This window comes from Scyliorhinus canicula, chromosome 7, assembly GCF_902713615.1.
Source record: "Scyliorhinus canicula chromosome 7, sScyCan1.1, whole genome shotgun sequence".
Lineage (NCBI taxonomy): Eukaryota > Metazoa > Chordata > Chondrichthyes > Carcharhiniformes > Scyliorhinidae > Scyliorhinus > Scyliorhinus canicula.
In genome coordinates, this window is record NC_052152.1 from 28,714,292 (window position 1) to 28,731,295 (window position 17,004).

Genomic DNA, 17,004 nt, shown 5'->3' on the forward strand with positions numbered 1-17,004 from the left:
AAATGCAGAAAGCTGTTGTGATCTGGAATATGGGAGCAGATTAAATCATAACTTTCCAAAGGATATTGGCTAAATAATTGAAGCAAAAACATTTACAGGGCTATGGGGAAAAGAGAGGTAGAGTGTGACTAATTGATTAGCTCTACCAAAGAGCTTGCATAAACATGATTGGTCGAATTGTGTCCTTTTCTGTATAATTCTAAACCTATGAATCACCATTGCTGTAACAGATTTCTACTATTTAATAACACATAGAAACCACAGCTTCATAGCTTTCCCAATGACATAATGGGTAAATGGGTAAAGATGCTGTGGAGAGAAGGTATATGTGGACCACATTTAGCGTGACAATGTGAGAGGTTCCATGGTTGCCTTCTGACCCTGTCCAACCTCCTTTGTGGAATGATCATTTCAATTGCTCACTGTATGGCAACTGGTACTCTGACACCAATGGAACTGAACTGGAATATGGGCTGACGCCTTCGGTGGAGGACAAGAAAAAATTTGAACTGGAAGGAAAAGATACCATTGCATTCCCTAATAAATATGGTAGCATTATAATAAAAGAGATGTCACAACTCTGCAAAAATCATAAAATAGTCCCCTAGTGCCAGCAGAGGATAATGCCATAATCGCATGCTTGCATAAACAGTTTTGTTACTGTTGCCAACGCTTTGTGTCTTGCCACGACATGAATGGGATAACGTTTCCAGACCACAAATGGAAATAGTTGCGCAATTATACAAGCTACACTACAAATTTCCAGAAAATCTTGTGTGAAGATGTTAAAGTGCCTCCACATCACCTCCCACCTTTCCTGACTAACTGGAAATGATGACTGCTGCTTAATTGCATACACAGATTTTCATGTACTGTGGCTAAATGTTTCTGTATATTAACATTCAATTGATTTCATCTTTACTGATCCCAGAGACGGATATTTGCATTCCAAAGTAAGATTTCCATGGTCAGGTATTTTCCTTAGAATTACACTATTGGAAACTCAATTTAAACAAATATAATTTCTACTACACTCTGTGAGGTTATGACACTGAATTGAGGGAAGATTGGGGATATTCCCACTGTGTGATTGTATTAGGGTTCCCACAAGTAGCTAATACTACATCGTGGTTTAGCTTTACTTAATGGTTTACAGTCCCCCATGTTTAAAAACAAAAGTAGCTTCTATTCACATCAGATCGATGTGAGACTATGGCTATTATTTACTTGGGACACCATTTCCTCTTAATTATTCTACCATGCTTATTTCTGACAATCTGATTCAGCACTCCAGATCAGAAGCTTACTTGTGAATAGCATAAAAAACATTCTGGCAACAAGAAATTTCATTGCAGTATGTCATGAGGTTTTAGTATTTCCAGAAGAAGATTGGCAATGGAAAGGTTCATGATTCTGAGGATTTTTTATCATTACAATTTAGACTTGTGTAGGGAAATAAATAGTAAAATGGTGATAAAAGGAACAGTTGGACCTATTGGGAGCCAAAAAGGGGATTTACACAGAGGCAGGGGGTTTGGCTGAGGTATTAAATGTGCACTTTGCGTCTGTTTTTACCAAAGAAGACAATGCTACCCAAGTCATAGTGAAAGAGGAGGTACTTGAGACACCGGACAGGCTAAAAATTGATAACTAAGAGCTATTAGATAGGCTGACTACAGAAAATGAACATGTCACTGGACTGGATGAGGTGCATCCAAGATTTTGAGGGAGGTAAGAATGTAGCCACGAGCCATAATCATTCAATCCTCCTTGGATACAGGAGTGGTGCTAGAGGACTGGAGAATTGCAAATGTTACTCCCTTGTTATGCAAGGATAAGCCCAACAATTAACTACAGGCCAGCCAGTTAAACCTTAATGATAAGAAAGCTTTTTGTAACAACAAAATGTTTTGTGACAAAATTAAGGGTCACTTGGACAAATGTAGATTAATTAAGGGAGGCTATCATGGATTCGTAAACGGCAAATCATTTAAATTAATTTGATTACGTTTTCTGTTGAAGCTGCAGAGAGGATTATGGAGGTAATGCGGTTGATTGGTATACGTTGACTTCCAAAAGTCAAAGCTCATGGAATAAAAAGAACATGGCAGCTAGATGCAAGGTTGACTGAATGATAGGCAACAAGTACTGTTGAATGATTGTATTTTGGACGGGAGGAAGGTATACAGTGAGGTTCCTCGGGGGTTGATGTTAGGGTCACTGCTTTTCTTGATCTACACTAATTTTTTTTTTGAAAATGTTTTTATTCCGGTTTTTAATTTTATACAGTACAAAATAAGCAAGTGTTGTTACTGTTGCCGCTAAGACTTTGTAGGGGGGGCCCTCTGGCCTCCTCCTGAGTCTTTTCCCATGACCCCTCCTGACATTTCCCGGGTTGCTCCTTTGTCCCCTTTCCCTTTGTTCCTATCTGCTCTGTGTGGTCCTGTATGTCCCCCTGCCCCTCCTTTCCTATCCGCTATTGGCCTCAAACAGGTCTTGGAACAGGCTGCTGAATAGCCTCCCACACTTTGTGGAAGCCCTTGTCTGAAACTCGTGTATTTGACTTCTCCAAGTGGAGAAATTCCAACAGGTCTGCCAGCTAGTCCGCAGCTGTGGGTGGTGCTGCTGATCGTCAGCTGGGCAGGATTCTCCGGCATGCAATTAGGGAAGCAAAAGCAAGGGTGGTGGCCCTCTTCCCAATATGTAGTTCTGAAACCCTGAAGACTGCCACTCTCGGGCATGGTTCCTGCCTCACCTCCACAACCTTGGACATCGCCTCAAAGAAGGCTGTCCAAAACCCAACAATTCTGGGGCTGGCCCAGAACATGTGGGCATGGTTGGCTGGGCCTGCCTGGCACCGTTCACGCTTGTCCTCCACCTCCGAGAAGAACCTGTTCAGTCGGGTTCTGGGGTGGGATTCTCCCGTACCCAGTGGCCCGGCGGGATGGAGTGGCGTGAACCACTCTGGCATCGGGCCGCCCCAAAGGTGCAGAATCCTCCGCACCTTCAGGGGCTAGGCCAGCGCTGGAGTAGTTTGTGCCCCACTGGCAGGCATGGAAGGCCTTAGGCGCCACGCCAGCCGGGGCCAAAGGGACTCCGCCAGCCGGCGCGGGTCCGCCCATGCGCCACCGGCCATCATGGAGGCTTACATGACCGGCGCGGAGGAATAAAGTGCCCCCACGGCACAAGCCCGCCCGTGGATCGGTGGGTCCCGATTGCGGGCCAGGCCACCGTGGGGCATCCTCCCGGGGCCAGATCGCCCCGTGCCTGCGCGGCCAGGTCCCGCGGGTAAGGGACCTACTCCAATTTACGCCGGTGGGACCTACATAGAACGGGCGGGAATTCGGCCCATCGAGGGCTAGACAAACGCCGGGGGGGGGGGGGGGCACTGCCAGTGGCCGCCATTCGGCGGGCGCGATTCCCGCCACCGCCAATTCTCCCGCGCCGGAGAATTCTGTCCTCGCCCTTTCTAACAGTCGTCCGTAGATGTCCCCACAGTTCCCCTTTACCATCCCGTCTGCATCGAGCAGTTCCTCCAGCATTGTGTCTCTCCGGGCCCCAGGGTACCTCGTTGTCTCCTTGCAGAGAAAGGTTTTGATTTGTAAATGTCAGAGCTCCTATCCGTTCGGTAGCTCCAGTCTTTGCGTCAACTCGTCCAAGGATGCAAGTCTGTCCCCCATGTAGAAGTCTCTAATCGCCAGCAGCAGCAGCAGCACCCCCCCCCCCCCCCCCCCCCCTCCGTCCTGTCTCCAGTTCTTAAAAGTGGTGTCTGGCATAGCTGGTGGTAATTTGTGGTCACCACAGATGGGGGCCATGGTGGACACCTCGGTTAAGTCGAAGTGCTGTCTCATCTGGTTCCAAGTTTCTAATGTAGCTATCACCACTGGGCTGGATGTGTACTTTGCGGGGGGTGGGGGCTGTCGGGCTCAGAAGGTCGTTCCTGTACAGGAGGATTCCCTGATCTACACTAATGACCTGAACTTGTAGAAGGCACAATTTCAAAATTTGCAGATGAGACAAATTTTGAATATTGTTTCTGTGAGGAGGATAGTGATGGAATTAAAGTGGATCTAGGTTGGTGTAATGGGTGACAAGTGGCAAATGAAATTTAAAGAAGTATGAGATGATTATCCAAGGAGAAAGGTTTGCAAGAAGGGGCAATATATAAAGGATACAATTCTAAAGGGGACACAGGAACAGAGGGACATGAAGGTTTTTGTGCAAAGATCATTGAAGGTGGCAGGATTGGTTGAGAAAAGGTAAAGCTTATGGGATCCTGAGTTTTCTAAATAGGAGAATGTACAAAATGCTGGTTCAGCTTCAACTGAAGCATTGTCTAGTTCTACACACTACACTTAGGAAGGATGTGAAGGCATTGGAGCGGGTGCCAAAACGATTCATGGGAATAGTTCCAGAGGTGAGGAACTTCAGTGAAATGGATTGATTGAAGAAGATGGCGCTGTTTTGTCGGAGAAAATAATATATTTTTTAAAAAATAATTTTTATTGGAATTTTTTACAGAAAATATAAAACATAATGACAAATAATGAAATGCAACAAAATAACCCCCCCCCCCCCCCCCCCCCCCCCCCCCCCCGGTTGCTGCTGCTACTGTCCCCGTACCCTATCGTTGAGCCAGAAAGTCGAGGAAAGGTTGCCACCGCCGAAAGAACCCTTGTACCGACCCTCTCAGGGCGCATTTGACCTTCTCTAGCTTAATGAAACCCGCCATGTCATTGATCCAGGTCTCCACGCTTGGGGGCCTCGCATCCTTCCATTGTAGCAAGATCCTTCACCGGGTTACTAGGGACGCAAAGGCCAGCACACCGGCCTCTTTCGCCTCCTGCACTCCCGGCTCCACCCCAACCCCAAAAATCGCGAGTCCCCATCCTGGCTTGACCCTGGATCCCACCACCCTCGACACCGTCCTCGCCACCCCCTTCCAGAACTCCTCCAGTGCCGGGCATGCCCAGAACATATGGGCATGGTTCGCTGGACTCCCTGAGCTCCTGACACACCTGTCTTCACCCCTAAAGAACCTACTCATCCTCGTCCCAGTCATGTGGGCCCAGTGCAGCACCTTGAATTGGATGAGGCTAAGCCGCGCACACGAGGAGGAAGTATTAACCCTCTCCAGGGCATCAGCCCATGTCCCGTCTTCGATCTGTTCCCCCTCCCACTTAGCTTTCAGCTCCTCTACTGACGCCTCCTCCACCTCCTGCATGACCTTATAGATATCAGATATCTTCCCCTCTCCGACCCAGACCCCCGAAAGCACCCTGTCACTCACCCCCCTCGTGGGAAGCAAAGGGAATCCCTCCACCTGCCGTCTAGCAAATGCCTTTACCTGCAGATACCTGAACATGTTTCCCGGGGTGAGCCCAAATTTCTCCTCCAACTCCCCCAGGCTTGCAAACCTCCCATCAATAAACAGGTCCCTCAGCTGTCTGATGCCCGCTCTGTGCCAACCCTGAAATCCCCCATCAATTAGGGCCTCACGGTAGCATGGTGGTTAGCATCAATGCTTCACAGCTCCAGGGTCCCAGGTTCGATTCCCGGCTGGGTCACTGTCTGTGTGGAGTCTGCACGTCCTCCCCGTGTGTGCGTGGGTTTCCTCCGGGTGCTCCGGTTTCCTCCCACAGTCCAAAGATGTGCGGGTTAGGTGGATTTGCCATGCTAAATTGCCCGTAGTGTAAGGTTAATGGGGGGATTGTTGGGTTACGGGTTACGTGGGTTTAAGTAGGGTGATCATTGCTCGGCACAACATCGAGGGCCGAAGGGCCTGTTCTGTGCTGTACTGTTCTATGTTCTAATGTTCCCCAGGACGAACCTATGGTTCCCCCTTAACGGAGCCTCCATCGAGCCCCCCACTTCTCCCCTATGTCGCCTCCACTGCCCCCAAATCTTGAGAGTCGCCGCCACCACCGAACTGGTGGTATACCTCGTAGGAGGGAGCGGCCACGGCGCCGTTACCAGGGCCCCCAGGCTTATATCTCCACAGGACGCCCTCTCCATCCGTTTCCATGCTGCCCCCTCCCCCTCCATTACCCACTTGCGCACCATCGACACATTGGCCGCCCAATAATACCCCGAGAGATTGGGTAACGCCAGCCCCCCCCCCCCCCCCAATCTCTACCCCGCTCGAAGAAGACCCTCTTCACCCTCGGGGTCCCATGCACCCAAACAAAGCTCATGATGCTGCTAGTCACCCTTCTAAAAAAGGCCCTAGGGTTAAAGATGGGCAAACACTGAAAAAGGAACAAGAACCTCGGGAGAACCGTCATTTTGACGGACTGCACTCTACCCGCCAACGATAGCGGCACCATGTCCCACCGTTTAAATTCCTCCTCCATCTGCTCCACCAGCCTGGTAAAATTAAGCTTATGGAGAGTCCCCCAACTCCTGGCCATCTGCACCCCCAGGTATCTGAAACTCTTCACTGCCCTCTTAAATGGGAGTCTCCCAATTCCCTCCTCCTGATCACCCGGGTGTACTACAAATACCTCGCTCTTGCCTAAATGTAACTTATAGCCCGAGAAGCCCCCAAATTCTGCTAACAGCTCCATCACCCCTGGCATTTCCCCTTCTTGATCCGCCACATACAACAGCAGGTCGTCCGCATACAGCGATACCCGATGTTCCTCCCCACCCCGCACCAGACCCCACCATCTCCCTGACTCCCTCAACGCCATAGCCAAAGGTTCAATTGCCAGTGCAAAAAGCAAGGGGGACAGGGGGCACCCCTGCCTGGTCCCACGGTAGAGCCTAAAGTACTCTGATCTCCTTCCATTGGTAACTACACTTGCCATCGGAGCCGCGTAGAGCAGCCTCACCCATTTGATGAATCCCTCCCCGAATCCGAACCACTCCAGCACCTCCCACAGGTACCCCCACTCAACTCTATCAAACGCTTTCTCCGCATCCAGCGCCACCACTATCTCCGCCTCCCCCTCCACTGCTGGCATCATAATAACATTTAGCAGTCTCCGCACATTCGTGTTGAGCTGCCGACCCTTGACAAATCCTGTCTGATCCTCGTGTATCACCCCTGGCACACAGTCCTCTATCCTGGTGGCCAGGATCTTCGCCAGCAACTTAGCGTCAACATTAAGGAGCGAGTTAGGCCTGTATGATCCACACTGCAAGGAGTCCTTATCCCGCTTCAGGATCAGAGAGATCAGCGCCCGCGACATCGTCGGGGGCAAAGCCCCCCCCCCTCCCATGCCTCATTGAAGGCTCGCACCAACAGAGGGCCCACCAGATCCGCATACTTTTTATAAAATTCCACCGGGAACCCGTCCGGCCCCGGCGCCTTACCTGACTGCATTTGTCCAATCCCCCTGACTAGCTCCTCCGACTCTATCGGCGCCCCCAGCCCCTCTACCAGCTCCTCTTGAACCCTTGGGAAACATAGCCTGTTCATGAAGCTCTCCATCCCCCCTCTCCCCATCGGAGGTTCCGACCGGTACAGTTCCTCGTAGAAGTCCCTAAAGACCCAATTTACTTCTGTCCCCTTCTGCACTACATTCCCACCCCTATTGTCACTCCACCAATTTCCCTAGCCGCATCTCGCCTGCGGAGCTGATGCGCCAACATCCTGCTCGCCTTCTCCCCATACTCATATACTGCGCCCTGCGACCTCCTCCACTGTGTCTCCGCCTTTCTGGTGGTCAACAAGTCAAATTTGGCCTGCAACCTGCGCCGTTCTCCCAGCAACCCTTCCTCCGGTGCCTCCGCATATCTCCTGCCCACCTCCAGAAGCTCTCCCACCAGTCTCTCCCTCTCCTTCCTCGCCCTCCTTTCCCTATGGGCCCGGATGGAGATCAACTCCCCCCGGATCACTGCTTTCAGAGCCTCCCAGACCATTCCCACCCGGACCTCCCCCTCGTTGGCATCAAGATACCCCTCAATACTTCCCCGGACCCTCCTACACACCTCCTCATCAGCCAGCATCCCCACATCCAGGCGCCAGAGCGGGCGCTGGTCCCGCGCCTCCCCCATCTCCAGATCAACCCAGTACGGAGCATGGTCTGAAATCGCTATGGCCGAATACTCGGCATCCTGCACCTTCGGGATCAATCCCCTGCTCAGGACGAAAAAATCTATTCGGGAATAGACCCTATGGATATGGGAGAAAAAGGAATACTCCCGCGCCCTCGGCCTCCCAAACTTCCAGGGATCCACCCCTCCCATCTGGTCCATAAACCCCCTCAGCACTTTGGCCGCCGCCGGTCTCCTACCCGTCCTTGAACTGGACCGGTCCAGTGGGGGATCCAGCACTGTGTTAAAGTCTCCACCCATGATCAGGTCCCCTGCCTCCAGGTCCAGAATGCGGCCCAACAAGTGCCTCATGAAGCCGGCATCATCCCAATTCGGGGCATATACATTAACCAGCACCACCTTCTCTCCCTGCAGCCTACCCTTCACCATAATATATCTGCCCTCCTTGTCCGACACCACCTCAGCCGCCTCGAACGCCACCCTCTTCCCCACCAGAATCCCCCCCCCCCCCCCCCCCCCCCCCCCCCCCCCCCGGTTCTTCGCGTCCAATCCTGAGTGAAAAACCTGCCCCACCGACCCCTTCCTCAGACGAACCTGGTCCGCCACCTTCAAGTGGGTCTCCTGGAGCATAGCCACGCCCGCCTTCAGCCCCTTCAGATGAGAAAATACCCTAGTTCTCTTAACCAGGTCCATTCAGCCCCCTCACGTTCCAGGTAATCAGCCGGATCAGAGGGCAACCCGCCCCTCTCCCCCGCCGGCTAGCCATAGCTTATCGACTGCTCGTCCCAGGCCAGCTCGCCCCGCCTGACCCGTTCCTCATGGCGATAACGCCTCTCCTCTACCCCCCCGGCCCACACCAGCTCCTTCCTGGCCATTCCAGCAGCAACCCGGTATCCCCCCCCCCCCCACCTCCCCCAGGCTAGGACCCCTCCTAGCCGCGACGCACCCTCCATGGTACTTCCGTGAGTCAGCTGACTTCTGCTGACCCGGCAGCTCCCGCCAAAACCCATCCCCTCCCAGCATGGGGTCATCCCCCTCTTGCCACACCTCCTTGGCACCGCTTCAGCGCGGGAAAGGAAACCAGTAGAGGCCATACCCCCACCTCCAGCTCTGCCTCCCCTGCCCCACAGCGCAGGAAACTAGAGGAAAGCCCGCGCTTTCACACTGCCACACCCCACCTTTCTGACGCAGCTCCCCAAAATCCAGTTTCACCCCAACCCCCAGCCACGTACAGAAGAGAACACATAAAGCACATACCCCCAACGTTCCCCACACCCATACCCAACAGATAAACCCACCCGGAAACAGAGCAAAAAGAAAACCAGCATAAAAAAAAACACGTGTCAAAATTGAAGAACAGCAACAGCGAAAACAGCAATGGCCATAGTGTGTTCCCAGACCCTAGTTTGAGTCCAGCTTCTCTGCCTGTACAAAGGCCCACGCCTCCTCCGGGGACTCGAAGTAGTGGTGCCGGTCCTTATATGTCACCCACAGACGCGCAGGCTGCAGCATTCCAAATCTGACCTGCTTGGCATGCAGCACCGCCTTCGTCTGGTTGAACCCGGCCCGCCGCTTAGCCACCTCCGCACTCCAGTCCTGGTAGATTCGCACTACTGAATTCTACCACTTGCTGCTCCTCTCTTTCTTGGCCCAGCGCAGCACACATTCCCGGTCACTAAATCGATGGAACCGCACCAGCACCGCCCACGGGGGTTCATTTGCCTTAGGCCTCCTGGCCAGCACTCTGTGAGCTCCCTCAAGCTCCAGGGGCAAATGGAAGGACCCCGCTCCCATCAACGAGCTCAACATCGTGGTCATGTACGACGGGCGATCCGACCCCTCCAGTCCCTCCGCCAGGCCCAGGATCCTCAAATTCTTTCGCCTCATGCGAACGTCCAGCTCCTCCAAGCGGTCTTGCCACTTTTTGTGAAGTGCCTCGTGCAACTCCACTTTCCCCACGAGGACCACGGCCTCCTCCTCCCGCTCAGCGGCCTGCTGCTGCAACTCCCGAGTAGACACCTACTGGGCCGCCTGGATCCCAAGCAGCTAGTTGGTAGTCGCATTCAGGGAGTCCAGCAACTCAGCCTTCAGCTCCACAAAACAGCGCAGAAGAGCAGCTTGCTGCTCCTGCGCCCACTTCCACCAGTCCTCGGGTGTTCCGCCGGCCGCCATTTTGTCCTTTTTCCCCCGCTTTTCTTGGGCAGCTGCTGCAGCTTTTTCCTTTGCCCCACTCTGGGTGAGTACCATAAATTATGGGGAATGCTCCTCTAGACACCTTCTCCCACCGGGATTAGAAAATAATATATTTGATAGAGGCATTCAGGATCACGAGAAATCTGGACAGAGCAGGTCGGGAGAAACTATTTTGGTTGGCAGAAGGGTGAAGAATCAAAGAATGCCGACGATCTTGTGAGGGGAAACTTTATTACACAGTAAGTGGTTAGGATCTGGCATCCACTGCTGAGAGCTTGGTGAAGGCAGATTCAATCAAGGTTTTCAAAAGAGAATTAGCCAATTATCTGAGGAGAAAGATTTGCAAGGCTATGGGAGGAAAGGCAAAAGAATGGAACTAGATGAGTTCTTGCAAAGAACTAGCATGGAGAAGATGGGCCTAATGGAGAGCTGAAATAGATTTAAATAGCAAACATCCTTGATATGCTGAGAATGCGTCACCTCTTTTAGACACTGTCCCTGCTGTAGCCAAATAGTCATTATTTATAAATCAAGAAAACATTGCTTATTCATTCCAAAACTATTGCTCTTCACTCTTTTGTTTTCTCTCTTCTCTACCCCCACCATTTTTTCAATAAATTTCTCTTTCTCTCCCTATAAGTAAACTTGCAAATATATGGAGCTTTTCTTATCCCTTGAGGATCCACCAAATCATTTCACAGTTCATTAATAACCTTCGAGGTTTTGTCATATAGGGAAATAATGGCAAATGATTAGTTATGTTGTACTTGACTGAGGGATCAATGTTGACCTGGTCACCTTGAGAGTTCTATGCCCCTTCCCCATATTATACCGTGGGATTATTTACATTTACTTGGGCAGACAGATGGAGACTCCGTTTAACAGCTCATTCGAAAGACAGACCTTGACAGTTCAGCGATTCTTTGATGTCGATCTAGATTGCACACTTGACTCTGACCTCTAGCTTCTCATGGAGGTAGTGACTCGCGATTGGTTTCATGATTCTGAAAAAGCTACCAAGAGCTTGGCCAAGTGGCCATTCTTAATGTTTGATCCCAGACATTGGGTGTTGCTATTCATTAGATTATAGATGGATAGATTCCTCTAAATCCTGTTGCAACCCTATCTGAAATTATCTCGCTCATGTTGGAGATCAAGCCCAAACTCTTCTTGCTTAACGGTTACACGGGCCTGTCCATTGAGTTATTTGTTACACAACATTGTTACACAACATTGACTGTGTTGATATTGACTCCTACATTAAGTGTGGTCAAGCATTTTTCACTGAGACTGAAAATATAGGAATCGATTAAATGTTGTTTTGTTTTGCAGCAGCCTGATCTATAAGTTTGGGAGAACAGAGGAACTTTGGGCATAAACTATGTCCATTTCAGCACTGACTCAGGATATTCTGCACATGAATGTTAACTGCAAATACACTGCTTTGTATTGTTAGCCAAATATTAATTCCACTTGATTTTAGATAAAATGTATTAAAGATAATTGAAAAACTCATCTTTTTATTTTATGAACATTTAATATTTTGTATTCTGATACCTGCTTTGTGAATAATAGTTATATTGAGTCATATAAACAGAAGATGATGCACTGTTTGGGTTGATAACTGTCATATGACCTCTACTGTTAAATTCATTGGAAAAATATGGATAATATATCAAATGTATGTTGCTGCACCTATTATTGTTGCTACAATTATTGCTGCTTTGTGTTTTTAAAAAATCATTCTATGCACCCCCAAAGCTTTTTAAACGTGTAAACTTTAGATTCTGTTAAATATTTGTAGGAATTAGTTGTCTGTTTAACTCTTTTAAATTTTAAGTGCATTGCTGTTGAATCAGAATGTTTGCTCCAACTCTTGGTTGTCTTGAGGAGGGATGTCCAAGATTAAATAGTTATTTTTCTTTGAACAATATTTATGAAATAAACCTTCTCAATGGCATATTTTCTTGAGTTCTCGCTCAATAAAATTCACAAAAGAAACTAATTCTGTTCTCATGGAGGTCTACAGCACTGAAAAGCCCCTTGGCCCATTGTCTCTGCGCCGGTCAAAAACAGCTGCCAAAGTATTCTAATTCCATCTTCTGTTGGAAGGCAGGAGGAAATGTGCCATTTTGAGACTCCTTAAAGTAATTGATTTTCTTTGCATTTTAGCAACAGTGTTCATCATATGAAAACTTTTTTTCTGATTGTTAATTTTACACATGTAATGTGACCCCAGCCTGGTTAACCGGACTTCCCTTGTAGACAACATCTGGTGAGCAAATGAGTGATGAATCGCCAAACGAAATATGGAACTATTAAAAGGAAACAACATGGAAACAGGACTAAGTTACTCATCCTCTGGAGATTATTCCATCATTCAGTTCCATCATGGCTGATCTGTAACTCCACTCCGTTTACCTGCCTTTCTTTCATATCCCTTGATGTTTTTGCCTAATAAAAATCAAACTATATAATTCTTGAAACTTTCAATTGACCCAACGTCCATGGCCTTTGAGAAGAGGACACTAGATTTCCACTACTGTGTGAAATAATGCTTCTTAGATTCACATCTGAATAACTTAGCTATTGAAGCCACTTGCTCTGGATTTACCCACAAGAGGGAATAAGCTCCTCTACTGTGTCAATCAAATTATTTTATCAAATTAAGAATTTCATGGAAATCTTAAACTTAAAACCATACACCTTCCCCAAAAAACTTAATTTTCAAGACTTTATATTACTCCGGTAAATCCACAATGCACTTCATCCAAGACTAATATATCCTTTTGGAGCAGTGCCCCAGATGGAGTCTGACCAAGTCTCTGTACAGCTGCGCAAACACTTCTTCACTTGAATTCCAAACCCCTTGAGATAAAAGTTAGCGTGTGACAGCTTTCAGTGATTTGGATTCTCAGAAGTGAACAATCTCACGTATTCCTCATCTGCCACAGTTTTCCCACCCACGCATAAACTGCCTCTCCATTTGTAACATCCTTCCCCCATCTACAGATCATGGGTGGGATTCTCCGACCTCCGCCGGGTTAGTGAATCGGCGGGGGGGCAGTGTGAATCCCGCCCCCGCCGACTGCCAAATTCTCCGGCGCCGGTATTTGGCAGGGGCAGGAATCGCGCCGGTTGGGGGCTGCTGGCAGCGCCCCCCCCCCCTCTCCCCCCCCCCCCCCCCCCCCCCCCCCCCCGACGATTCTCTGGCCCGTGCGTGGCCGCCCGTTTTCGGCCAGTCCTGCCGGCGTAAATTATAACAGGTACTTACCGGCAGGACCTGGCTGCGCGGTCAGCTTCCGGGGGGGCGGGGCGGTGCAGGGGGGTTCTGGCCCCGGGGGGTGCCCCCCGCGAGGGCCTGTGCCCTGGGGGGAATCTATTCCTCCACGTCGGCTGCTGTGGACCTCCGCGATGGCCGACGCCGAGATGAACCATCCCCCATGCGCTGGGATGACGCTAGCACGTGCCGGCCAGTGGAGCCCCTTCGGTGCCGGTTGGCATGGTGCCACGCGTTGGCGCGGTGCAAACCACTCCAGCACCGGCCTAGCCCCTGAAGGCGCGGAGGATTCCGCACCTTTGGGGCGGCCTGAAGCCGGAGTGGTTCACGCCACTCCTTCGCGCCGGAGTTGCCCGCCCCGCCGATTCCTGCAGAATCCCGCCCCATATTCTTAATTCTGTCATCTACAACTTTGGCTATCCAACTTGCTACTCCTTTGCATAAGTCATTGTCTGACGTGGTCAAAAGCCTCCAATACAGATTTCTGGGGAACAGTAAACGACATGCCCTGCGTTTCAGAGAATGAACGTTCTCCCCATGTGTGCGTGGGTTTCCTCTGGGTGCTCTGGTTTCCTCCACAGTCCAAAGATTTGCAGGTTAGGTGGATTGGCCATGATAAATTGTCCTTAGTGCCCAGAATTGCCTTTAGTGTTGGGTGGGGTTACTGGGTTATGGGGGTAGGGTGCTCTTTCAAAGAGCTGGTGCAGACTCGATGGGCCGAATGGCCTCCTTTTGCACTGTAAATTCTATGATCACTTTATCCCTAATTTCCCTGAGTCAATTTGGTTTGGATACTCTTTCATCTCGTTACCTTTTCTTTGGAATTGATTTTTATTAAATTTTTGACATGTCATACAAAATAATATAAAAGATGTGAACCATAACAAACATTCTTTAACGAGATTCCATCAACAAACATTTTTTACAAATGATCTCACCCCTCCCGCCCCACCAGGGATATCCCCCCTGTAAACAAGTAACCTCCCCCCCGTCCCCTAAACTCTAGCAATCACTAATTCTTTGAAGTACACAATGAACGGTCACCACCTTTGATAAAATCCCCTCAATCGATCCTATTTGACCTTCTCAAGGTGCGCAAACTCCATCTAGCCATGCCGAAGCCTTCGGCAGTGCCGCCATCCTCCAGCCCAAAAAGATACACCTCCGTGCCACCAGCGAAGCAAAGACTAGGACATCTGCACCTGTTCTCAGTTCCAGCACATCGGAAACCCCGAAATCGCGGGTAATGGGCAGGGTTCCGGCTCCACATTCAGGATTGCCAACGTGGTGTCATAAAAGGACCCCCAAAACTCTGCCAGTTTGGGGCATGATCAGAACATGTCTTGGATAGCGCTTGCACTATCTTCCGTCCAAAGAAGTCTCACCCTCGCTTTAGTGAAAACTACCTTTAACTGAATGAGGCTTAGGGAGTGATGTGACCTCATTACCTTCTTTGTATCTTTTTTTTTTAAAAAAATTTTATTGAAATTTTTACAAAATATAAACATCTCAACTCTATTAACAAAACAACCGCGGTAACACCCCAAGAACAATACCCACCCAACTTCAAAAGCAACTACAAACAAAAGAAAGAAACAAAAGAACACCCAAACAACAACAAAAGGGAAAGAGATAACACCCGCCACAAACCATGTACACGGTTCTCCCTCCCACCGATCCAAACCTCCCTCTCCCCATCCCCATCTCCCGCCCCCCCCCCCCCCCCCCGGGTTGCTGCTGCTGCCGGCCTATTTCCCTACCGTTCCGCCAAGAAGTCCAGGAAAGGCTGCCACCGCCTAAAGAACCCTTGTACTGATCCCCTCAGGGTGAATTTCACCTCCAATTTAATGAAACCCGCCATATCATTGATCCAGGCCTCCACGCTTGGGGGCCTCGCATCCTTCCATTGGAGCAAGATCCTCCGCCGGGCTACTAGGACACAAATGCCAGAACACCGGCCTCTTTCGCCTCCTGCACTCCCGGCTCCACTGCAACCCCAAAAATTGCGAGTCCCCAGCCTGGCTTGACCCTGGATCCCACCACCCTCGACACCGTCCTTGCTACCCCCTTCCAAAACTCCCCCAACGCTGGGCACGCCCAAAACATATAGGCGTGGTTCCCTGGGCTCCACGAGCACCTAGCACACCTGTCCTCGCCCCCGAGAAACCTACTCATCCTCGTCCCAGTCATGTGGGCCCGATGCAGCACCTTGAACTGTATGAGGCTAAGCCTCGCACAGGAAGAGGAGGAATTCACTCCCTCCAGGGCATCCGCCCACATCCCCTCCTCAATCTCCTCACCCAGCTCCTCTTCCCATTTACCCTTCAGTTCCTCCACCGAGGCCTCGTCTACCTCCTGCGTCACCCGATATATGTTCGAAATCCTCCCTCCTCCAACCCACACCCGGGAGCAACCGATCCCGCACCCCTCGTGGTGGCAGCAAGGGGAACCCCTCCACCTGCTGCCTGGCAAACGCCCTCACCTGGATGTACCTAAACATGTTCCCCGGGGGGGAGCCCAAACTTCCCCTCTAACTCCCCCAAGCTCGTGAACCTCCCCTCCACAAACAGGTCCCTCAACCTCCTAACCCCTACCCTGTGCCAGCCCAGAAATCCGCCATCAATGCTCCCTGGGACAAACCGATGGTTCCCCCGTATCGGGGCCTCCATTGAGCCCCCCACTTCTCCCCTATGCCGTCTCCATTGCCCTCAAATTTTGAGGGTAGCCGCCACCACTGGGCTCGTGGTATACCTCGTTGGAGGGAGTGGCAACGGCGCCGTTACCAGCGCCTCCAGGCTCGTACCCACACATGACGCCGCCTCCATCCTCTTCCATGCTGCCCCTTCCTCGTCCATTACCCACTTACGCACCATCGCTGCATTGGCAGCCCAATAGTACCCACAGAGGTTGGGCAACGCCAGCCCCCCCCACCCCTGCCCCGTTCCAGGAACACTCTTCTCACCCTCGGAGTCCCATGCGCCCACACAAATCCTGTGATACTCCTGTTGACCCTCCTAAAAAAGGCCTTCGGGATAAGGATGGGGAGGCACTGGAACAGGAACAAAAACCTCGGGAGGACCGTCATCTTAACGGACTGCACCCTCCCTGCCAGTGACAGCGGTAACATATCCCACCTCTTAAACCTCTCCTCCATCTGCTCCACCAACCTTGTGAGGTTGAGCTTGTGCAGGTCCCCCCAGCTCCCAGCCACCTGGACCCCTAGGTACCTGAAGCTCTTCCCTGCCTGCTTCAGTGGGAGCCTACCAATCCCCTCCTCTTGATCCCCCGGATGCACCACAAACAACTCACTCTTGCCCAGGTTCAACTTATACCCAGAGAAACCCCCAAATTCACTAAGAATCCTCATCACCTCCGGCATCCCCCTCACCGGGTCCGCCACATACAGCAACAGGTCGTCCGCATACAGCGACACTTGATGCTCCTCCCTACCCCGCACCAGGCCCCTCCAGTTCCCTGACTCCCTCAATGCCATGGCCAGGGGTTCAATCGGCAACGCAAAGAGCAAGGGG

At 50.8% G+C, this 17,004-nt stretch overlaps 1 protein-coding gene across 3 annotated transcripts in view; it reads left to right on the forward strand.

Moving 5' to 3' along the window:
- The window catches only part of LOC119968815 (transmembrane protein 50B), a 115,680-nt gene extending 103,012 nt beyond the window's left edge, over window positions 1-12,668 (forward strand). For 2 of the 3 annotated variants that reach the window (XM_038801638.1, XM_038801639.1), the window contains exon 8: window positions 11,527-11,695. In XM_038801638.1, coding sequence (XP_038657566.1) covers window positions 11,527-11,572 — 46 coding nt within the window. In that variant the 3' untranslated portion in view covers window positions 11,573-11,695. Of the gene's footprint in view, window positions 1-11,526 lie in introns of all 3 variants that reach the window. The other variant, XM_038801640.1, reaches the window with a different exon arrangement.
- Window positions 12,669-17,004: the final 4,336 nt, after the last annotated feature.